This window comes from Coregonus lavaretus (genome assembly GCF_964263955.1).
Source record: "Coregonus lavaretus genome assembly, contig: SUPER_35_unloc_2, whole genome shotgun sequence".
In the NCBI taxonomy this organism is placed as follows: domain Eukaryota; kingdom Metazoa; phylum Chordata; class Actinopteri; order Salmoniformes; family Salmonidae; genus Coregonus; species Coregonus lavaretus.
The window spans coordinates 485,448-495,902 of NW_028167180.1; the positions used below are offsets into that span (position 1 = coordinate 485,448).

A 10,455-nucleotide genomic window follows, 5' to 3' on the forward strand; every position below is an offset into this window, starting at 1 on the left:
TGGTTCAGTGGTAGTTTAACTAAATTAAAATATTTGTAGTGTTTTCAGTAGTTAATTACTTGTTTGCCATGTAGTGATGTAGTTAACTACTGGAACTACACACCTTTTCTTTGCAAAAATAAAATACGGGTGAAGTAGATAAAAATGTAATTTATTTATGAGCATCAGACCTGCCTTATTCTCACTTGAAACAGTTGTTGTGTTTAATAGGCTATAGTGCCCTCAGAAAGTATTAATAGCTCTTTACTTAGTCCACATTTTGTTGTGCTTCAACCTGAATTCTAAATAGATTCAATAGATGTTTCTCTCTCACTCATCTACACACAAAAACCCATAATGACAAAGTGAAACATGTTTTTTGTCATTTTTGCAAATTGATTGAAGATGAAATACAGAAAAGTCTAATTTACATAAGTATTCACAGCCCTGAGTCAATACTTTGTAGAAGCACCTTTGGCAGCGATTGCATCTGTGAGTCTTTCTGGGTTGGTCTCTAAGAGCTTTCCACACCTGGATTGTGCAACATTTGCCCAACATTCGTTTTCAAAATTCTTCCAAATTGGTTGTTGATCATTGCTAGACAACCATTTTCAGTCTTGCCATATATTTTTAAGTCTCCAAACTGCAACTCGGCGACTCAGGAACATTCACTCTCTTCTTGGTAAGCAACTCCAGTTTTGATTTGGCCTTGTGTTTTAGATTATTGTCCCGCTGAAAGGTGAATTCATCTCCCAGTGTCTGATGGAAATCAGAATGAACCATGGTTTTCGTCTAGGATTTTGCCTGTGCTTAGCTCCATTCAGTTTCTTTTTTTATCCTGAAAAACTCCCCAGTCCTTAACAATTACAAGCATACCAATAACATGATGCAGCCACCACTATGTTTGAAAATATAGAGTAGTACTCAGTAATGTGTTGTATTGGATTTGCCCCAAACATTACACTTTGTATTCAGGAGAAAAAGTGAATTGCTTTGCCACATCTTTTGCAGTATTACTTGAGTGCCTTGTTGCAAACAGGATGCATGTTTTGGAATATTTTTTATTCTGTACAGCCTTCCTTCTTTTCACTCTGTCATTTAGGTTAGTATTGTGAAGTAACTACAATGTTGTTGATCCATCGTCAATTTTCTCCTGTCACAGCCATTAAACTCTGTAACCATTTTAAAATCACCAATGGCCTCATGGTGAAATCCCTGAGCGGATTCTTTCTTCTCCGGCAACTGAATTAGGAAGGACGTCTGTATCTTTGTAGTGACTGGGTGTATTGATACGCCATCCAAAGTGTAATGAATAACTTCACCATGCTCAAAGGGATTTTAAATGTCTTCTTTTTTTTTACCCATTTACCAATAGGTGGCCTTCTTTGCGAGTCTTTGGAAAAACCTCCCTGGTCTTTGTGGGTGAACCTGTGTTTAAAATGCACTGCTCGACTGAGGGACCTTACAGATAATTGTATATGTGGGGTACAGAGATGAGGTAGTCATTCAAAAATCATGTTAAACATGTTGCATAGCTTGTGGGACCAGTAGTTTGTCAATATTTTTGGCACACACAAGAAAGAATGTCGACATCGTCCACAGAAAACTGAGTAACTGCGGTATGTGGTGCCCTTGGCCTTGTGTAAGCCACTGAACATGGTGTACAATGTACACACCACAACCAGGTCTGTGTCCCAAATGGAACCCTATCCTCTTTAAAGTGCACTGCTTTTGACCAGGGCACATAATGCTTTGGTCCAAATGACTGCACTATATAATAAATAGGGTGCCATTTGGGATGCATTCTAGGAGCTTCTCTTTTCTTTCTTTCAGCACGCTCCAATGAAGAGTTAGAGGACAAGCATGGCTGGAGGGAGTTTACACCATGTTCCTCACACCAGTACTAAGCTATATGGAATTGTTTTAATAAGGTCGTTCCGATTATTTTGCTTTTTGATTTCAAATGTTAAAGGAAGTTTGTTCTGAAGTATCTGTCCTATATCTGAGAGATATAAGCAAGATCAGGAAATATGTATTATTTATTTTTACATGTTCAGTGCATTCGGAAAGTATTCAGACCCCTTCACTTTTTCCACATTTTGTTAAGTTACTGCCTTATTCTAAAATTGATTAAATAGTATATTTGTTTCATCAATCTACACACAATACCCCATAATGACAAAGCAAAAACAGGTTTTTAGAAATCTTTGCAAATGTATTAAAAATAAAAAACAGAAATACCTTATTTACATAAATAGTAAGACCCTTTGCTATGAGACTTGAAATTGAGCTCAGGTGCATCCTGTTTCCATTGATCATCCTTGAGATGTATCTACAACTTGATCGGAGTCCATCAGTGGTAAATTCAGCTGATTGGACATGATTTGGAAAGGCACACACCTGTCTATATAAGGTCCCACAGTTGAGAGTTCATGTCAGAGCAAAGACTAAGCCGTGAGCTCGAAGGAATTGTCTGTAGAAATCCGAGATAGGATTGTGTCGAGGCACAGATCTGGGGAAGGAAAAGATGAAAGAAGAAAAGTGAAGAGAGACCTTTGATGATAACCTGCTCCATAGCGCTCAGGACCTTAGACTGGGGCAAAGGTTCACATTCCAACAGGACAATGACCCTAAGCACACAGCCAAGACAACGCAGGAGTGGCTTCGGGACAAGTCTCTGAATGTCCTTGAGTGGCCCATACAGAGCCCGGACTTGAACCCGATCGAACATCTCTGGAGAGACCTGAAAATAGCTGTGCAGCGACGCTCCCCAACCAACCTGACAGAGCTTGAGAGGGTCTGCAGAGAAGATTGGGAGAAACTCCCCAAATAAAGGTGTGCCAAGCTTGTAGCATCATACCCAAGAAGACTTGAGGTTGTAGTCACTGCCAAAGGTCCTTCAACAAAGTACTGAGTAAAGGGTCTGAATACTTATGTAAATGTGATATTTACGTTTTTTTTAATAAATATGCAAACATTTCTAAAAATCTGTTTTCGCTTTGTCATAATGGGGTATTGTGTGTAGATTGATGAGGGGAAAAATGTAATCAATTTTAGAATTAGGCTGTAACGTAACAAAATGTGGAAAAAGTCAAGGGGTCTGAATACTTTCCGAATGCACTGTATATTCATATAGATCACTCAATAGCCATTGTCAATGTTAAGATTTATAGTTCACTATGTAGCATTGCATGCAGGCTGTACATCAATATATCTGTCTCTTTATCTATCTCTCTCATTCTCTTTATTAGGTAGGCTAGTAGTGTGGTTGATGGTTGGATACAGTACTGAATGGTTAAGTGATGATGTCTAGTAGTTATCATATTGATGGTCATGCTGAATGGTTAAGTGATGATGTCTAGTAGTTATCATGTTGATGGTCACGCTGAATGGTTAAGTGATGATGTCTAGTAGTTATCATGTTGATGGTCATGCTGAATGGTTAAGTGATGATGTCTAGTAGTTATCATGTTGATGGTCATGCTGAATGGTTAAGTGATGATGTCTAGTAGTTATCATATTGATGGTCATGCTGAATGGTTAAGTGATGATGTCTAGTAGTTATCATGTTGATGGTCATGCTGAATGGTTAAGCGCTTCCATCTAGAGCAGGAGAGAAAATAAATACTAATAATTGTTATATAAAGATTTAGAAAACATGTACATGTAATGTAAAATGTTATTTATTTAAGTAAACATGTTAAACATGTTTTCATATTAAATTATTAACATATATCGCTTTTATACTTACAAGAATAACAAATGGACATATTAATAAAACAGCAACAATGTCATTTAATGAGGTCTACCAGCCTGAATGTAATTAGATTCTGATAACAGTGTGACCTGCAGTTGGACACAGACAGAGGGCAGAACAGTACTGAGAGGACACACACACACTGCATGCCACACGCAGGCACACACACACACACACATAAACAAACACACACTCACACACACACACACACATAAAGTTCCCCTTTTTAATGTCCGATAAAGATGCAGACATATATTTCCCCAACCACCTCTGAATAACTCCTCACACTGATGTCACACACAGACAGCATACATAGAAAAAAAGGTCCCTATATGGCCATCGATGGCCGGTCACAGAGTACAAGCCATAACGTGACCTCCTTATGAAGGCTGGGATGTCAAAGCCTCAGTAATGCTCTAAGATCTATGTGCAAATTCAGAGGGTCCAATTTTGTATCTGCTAAAATAGATGATCACTTCAATTATATCTTGAATCATTTAAAACGGATGGGAAACAACCATGTTTAGATTAGAAACTAAGGCTGGTGCAAGTCACGTGGTGGCCAGTGTTGTGTTGATTTGACAGTTTCCCCTTCACTGTGGTTGACTGATAAAGACTTTCACTACCATAAGTCACACAGAGGCAGTACAGTCTAGGGAGAAGAAAGGTACAGACGTACATTAGAGCTGAGGTTAGAAGTAGAAGTTACTGTATTTGACCACAAGTGTGTTAAGATGTCAGAGGGAATCTATGAAAACTCAGACGAATTCGTAGACTATGAGCCTGATGCAATGAATAACACGGACATTGATGACCAATTATATGGCAACGTAAAAGCGTTCAAGCCCAGTCCAAGAGATGGAGTTGTTGCTTCAGGTAAGATTGCACGCACGCACGCACACACACACACACACACACACACACACACACACACACACACACACACACACACACACACACACACACACACACACACACACACACACACACACACACACACATACACACACAAATTAAACACACACATTAAAGGTGAGATTACCCTGTAGTACTATAGCTTTATTTGTCCCAATCCTGGATGATACAGTAAAACACATTACCAAAGACCTTCCTTGAATAATTTGTGATTCAGTTCATGTTCAGTGGTGGAAGAGACCCTCTGGAGTTGCTGCAGTGTGTCTGGGGCTGCTGTGTGTTCTCCTACTGGCTGTGATCATAGGCCTGTCTGTCTACTGTAAGTTTAGTATGTTGTCAATGAGACTTAAGTAGCTTACTTAATCATACTTAATCATTAATGGTGTGGTAGTTACATGTTTGATTAACTTTACCCTTTTACAGGTGGAGTCATTGGTCATCGCGACTCAAAAGAGAGAAACCAGCTACAGGCCAGTTACAACACCCTGACTGAAGAGAGAGACCAGCTACAGACCAGTTACAACACCCTGACTGAAGAGAGACACCAGCTACAGACCAGTTACAACAACCTGACTGAAGAGAGAGACCAGCTACAGACCAGTTATAACAACCTGACTGAAGAGAGAGACCAGCTACAGACCAGTTATAACAACCTGACTGAAGAGAGAGACCAGCTACAGACCAGTTATAACAACCTGACTAAAGAGAGAGACCAGCTACAGACCAGTTATAACAACCTGACTGAAGAGAGAGACCAGCTACAGACCAGTTATAACAACCTGACTGAAGAGAGAGACCAGCTACAGACCAGTTATAACAACCTGACTGAAGAGAGAGACAAGCTACAGACCAGCTATAACAACCTGACTCAAATTCAACTGGATTTGTGAGAAAGTGATTTAGCATCACCATGACTACATACTGTAACACATACAGTAGCCTACAGTGTACACAACTTCCTCCTTCGTTTCTCTCTCGCTCTCTCTCTCTCTCTCTCAAACCCACACACACACACAGACACCCTCACACGCATGAAAACACACCTATTGTTGTATTTGTTGTAGTATCATATTAATAAAAGTCCTACTTTTTCCTGTTTGTAGCTTCCTGTGTACCAGAATACCTGACCACTGTGACTGTCCCAAAATTTAGGAAATCTTTGACTATGTTCAGACTCAGTAAGCATAGCCTTGCTATTGAGAAAGGCCGCCGAAGGCAAACCTGGCTCTCAAGAGAAGACAGGCTATATGCACACTGCCCACAAAATTATGTGGAAACTGAGTTGCACTTCCTAACCTCCTGCCAAATGTATGACCATATTAGAGACACGTATTCCATTCAGATTACGCAGATTTAAAAAAAATTTGAAACGAATCAAATTTTGATAAACTCCTATATCTATTGGGTGAAATAACAAAGTGTGCAATCACAGGCAACAAGATTTGTGACCTGTTGCCTCAGAAAAGGGCAACCAGTGAAGAACAAACACCATTGTAAATACAACCATATTTATGTTTCTTATTTTCCCTTTGTACTTCAACTATTTGCACATCATTACAACACTGTATATAGACATAATATGACATTCGAAATGTCTTTATTCTTTTGGAACTTTTGTGAGTGTAATGTTTGATGTAAATTTTGTATTGTTTATTTTCACTTTTGTTTATTATCTATTTCACTTGCTTTGGGCAATGTAAACATATGTTTCCCATGCCAATAAAGCCCCTTAAATTGAAATGATTTTTTTTATTGAGAGAGAGAGAGAGAGAGAGAGAGAGAGAGAGAAGAGAGAGAGAGAGAGAGAGAGAGAGAGAGAGAGAGTAATTTGTCTTAAAGGGATATTTCAGGATTTTGTCAGTTACGCTCTTTATCTACTTCACCAGAGTCAGATGAGCAAGCTTTAGGCATAATGACTGGAGGTCTATGGCATGATAGCAGATACCCATAGACTTCCAGTCATTGTGCTAATTCTAGTTTCAAAAATATGGTTCATGTTCGATTGTGTCTCATTGATGATGCTATTTACAGTACCTGTGTCAACAGAGCCAGATACCTCAGGGAAGAGACCATTCCTAGTTGCTGCAGTGGTGTCTGGGGCTGCTGTGTGTTCTCTTAACGGCTTGGATCATAGGCTTGTCTGTCAAGACCAGTTACAACAACCTGACTAAAGAGAGAGACCAGCTACAGACTAGTTATAACAACCTGACTAAAGAGAGAGACCAGCTACAGTTATAAAACCTGACCAAAATGAAAGACCAGCTACAGACCAGTAATAACAATCTGACTTAAGCGAAAGACCAGCTACAGACTAGTAATAACAATCTGACTAAAGAGAGAGACCAGCTACAGACAAGTAATAACAATCTGACCTGGGCGGAGAGCAGACTGGAGAGTGGAACAGACCTGGTGATCATAAACAGCAAGGAGGAACAGGTGAGTGAGTGAGAGAGAGAGAGAGAGAGAGAGAGAGAGAGAGAGAGAGAGAGAGAGAGAGAGAGAGAGAGAGAGAGAGAGAGAGAGAGAGAGAGAGAGAGAGAGAGAGAGAGAGAGAGAGAGAGAGAGAGAGATGTCATACACTTATGAATCAGTTAAATTATAATAATTACTATCATGTAATGACATCTTTCTTTCTCAATAACAGAAATGTATCAATATTAAACAGGAACATTGATTGTGTCTGGATCGGTCTGACTGACAGAGACACAGAGGGGACCTGGAAAAGTTACAGACTGGCTCAAATGCATTAAGAAGGAACAAATTCTACAAATTAACTTTTAAGAAGACACACCTGTTAATTGAAATGCATTCCAGGTGACTACCTCATGAAGCTGGTTGAGGGAATGCCAAGAGTGTGCAAAGCTGTCATCAAGGCAAAGGTGGCTATTTGAGGAATCTCAAATATAAAATATATTTTGATTTGCTTAACATTTTTGGTACTACATGATTCCATATGTGTTATTTCATAGTTTTGATGTTTCTACAACTTGATTGGAGTCCCCTGTGGTAAATTCAATTGATTGTACATTATTTGGAAAGGCAAACACTTGTCTATATAAGGTCCCACAGTTGACAGTGTATGTTAGAACAAAAACCAAGCCATGTGGTCGAAGGAATTGTCCGTAGAGCTCCGAGACAGGATTGAGTCGAGGCACAGATCTGGGGAAGTGTAAAAATAAAATCTGCAGCATTGAAGGTCCCCAAGAACACAGTGGCCTCCATCATTCTTAAATGGAAGAAGTTTGGAACCACCAAGACTCTTCCTGAGCTGGCCGCCCGGGCAAACTGAGCAATAGGGGAGAAGGGCCTTGGTCATGGAGGTGACCAAGAACCCGATGGTCACTTTGACAGAGCTCCAGAGTTCCTCTGTGGAGATGGGAGAACCTTCCAGAAGGACAACCATCTCTGCAGCACTCCACCAACCAAGCCTATATGGTATAGAGTCACCAGACGGAAGGCACTCCACAGTAAAAGTCACATGACAGCCCGCTTGGAGTTTGCCAAAAGGCACCTAATGGATGCTCAGATCTTGAGAAACAAGATCTCTGGTCTGATGAAACCAAAATTGAACTCTTTGGCCTGAATGCCAAGCGTCACGTCTGGAGGAAACCAGGCACCATCTCAATGGTGAAGCATGGTGGTGGCAGCATCATGCTGAGGGGATGTTTTTCCGCGGCAGGACTGGGAGACTAGTCAGGATCGAGGGAAAGATGAACGGAGAAAAGTACAGAGAGATTATTGATGAAAATACCTGCTCCAGAGCGCTCAGGACCTCAGACTGGGGTGAAGGTTCACCTTCCAACAAACAACAACCCTAAGCACACAGCCAAGACAACGCAGGAGTGACTTCGGGACAAGCCAGAGCCCAGACTTGAACTTGATCGAACATCTCTGGAAAGACCTGAAAATAGCTATGCAGTGACGCTACCCATCCAACCTGGCAGAGCTTGAGAGGATCTGCAGAGAAGAATGGGAGAAACTCCCCACATACAGCTGTGCCAAGCTTGTAGCATCATACCCTAGAAGACTCAAGGCTGTAATCGCTGCCGAAGGTACTTCAACAAAGTACTGAGTAAAGGGTCTGAATACTTATGTAAATGTGATATTTCAGTTTTAGATTTTTTATAAATATGCTTAAAAAAAAGAAGCAAAAACTGCTTTGTCATTATGGGATATGTGTGTAGATTTATAAAATAAAATAAAACATCAATTTTAGAATAAATCTGTAACGTGACAAAAAACTCAAAAAGTCAAGGGGTCTGAATACTTTCAGAATGCACTATTATGTATCAATCCTTTCCAGATAACAGATGCATCAAAGACTGAAGAGAAGCATTTTTGTCTTTATAAAACCAATGCAGATGCAGAGCGAGACAAGATACAGACCAGATACCACACCCTGACTGAAGAGAGAGACCAGCTACAGACCAGTTACAAAAACCTGACTGCGAGAGAGACCAGTTACAGACAGCTACAACAACCTGACTGCTGAGAGAGACCAGCTACAGACCAGCTACAACATCCTGACTGAAGAGAGAGACCAGCTACAGACCAGTTACAACAACCTGACTGAAGAGAGAAACAGGCATCAGAATTTGCTTTGTGGTCAGTGAAATGGTTTTCATACCTTTCTTTATTATTAAGTCAATTTGTTCATTGAGATTTAGTCAAGTGAATCATGGAAACTAAAATGTGATGTTTATTGTTTGTATCATATTGTCTCAGTGTTGTGTTGTGTCATCAAACAGAGAAAACCTGTTGTTTTGATGGATGGAGGAAGTTTGACTGCAGTTGTTACTTCCTCTCTACTGAGGACAAAAACCTGGGAGGAGAGTAGACAGGACTGTGTAGACAGAGGAGCAGACCTGGTGATAATAAACAGCAGAGAGGAACATGTGTGTGAGAGAGAGAGAGAGAGAGAGAGAGAGAGAGAGAGAGAGAGAGAGAGAGAGAGAGAGAGAGAGAGAAAGAGAGAGAGAGAGAGAGAAGAGAGAGAGAGAGAGAGAGAGAGAGAGAGAGAGAGAAGAGAGAGAGAGAGAGAGAGAGAGAGAGAGAGAGAGAGAGAGAGAGAGAAAGAGAGAGGGGGGTAGATATGGGTGTGTGCTGGGGGTAGATATGATCAAACAGTGAGCTCCAAAAATTGGTGTATGGTGACAAATGTTTAGTTGTTTGGCTCTGTACTCCAGCAGTTTGGATTTGAATGATACAATGACTGTGAGGTTAAAGTGCAGACTGACAGCTTTCATTTTTAGGGTAATTTCACCAAATATCGGGTGAACCGTTTAGAAATAAAGCACTTTTTGTACCTAGTCCCCCCATTTTATTGGGACAAATTCACTTATATGTGTACTTAAGTTACAGACTCACATACATCATACCCTCAAGACATGCTAACCTCTCACCATTACAATAACAGGAGAGGAACAACACTGACCACAGAGTAAGAGATGATAACTACTGTGACAATAAGGCAACAATGATTGTGGGCTCCCGAGTGGCGCAGCGGTCTAAGGCACTGCATCTCAGTTCTTGAGGCGCCACTACAGACCCCCTGGTTCGATTCCGGCCGTGATTGGGAGTCCCATAGGGCGGTGCACAATTGGTCCGGGTTTTGTCGGTGTAGGCCGTCATTGTAAATAAAGAATTTGTTCTTAACTGACTTGCCTAGTTAAATAAAGGTTAAATAAAAAAAATGTTCAGTTCATTCAACCTTTATCTATACAGGTTACTGTCATTGATGGTAGCCAGTCAACAAAGTTAACTTTAAGCTGTAACATTTCTGTATATTATTTAGGGATTGTGGA

The 10,455-nt window shown here is 40.4% G+C and overlaps 2 protein-coding genes across 2 annotated transcripts in view; one reads left to right on the forward strand and one right to left on the reverse strand.

The window, feature by feature from the left end:
- The window catches only part of LOC311110201 (uncharacterized protein), a gene marked incomplete at both ends in the record, with an annotated part of 397,005 nt that overhangs the window by 241,911 nt on the left and 144,639 nt on the right, over nt 1–10,455 (reverse strand). The gene's annotated exons all lie outside the window — the stretch shown is intronic.
- Nucleotides 4,471–5,541, forward strand: LOC311110180 (uncharacterized protein; the record flags this gene model as incomplete). Its single annotated transcript, XM_084188733.1, has 3 exons — nt 4,471–4,612; nt 4,869–4,970; nt 5,075–5,541. 3 exons carry the CDS (start codon nt 4,471–4,473, stop codon nt 5,539–5,541), a joined length of 711 nt encoding a protein of 236 aa, XP_084044859.1.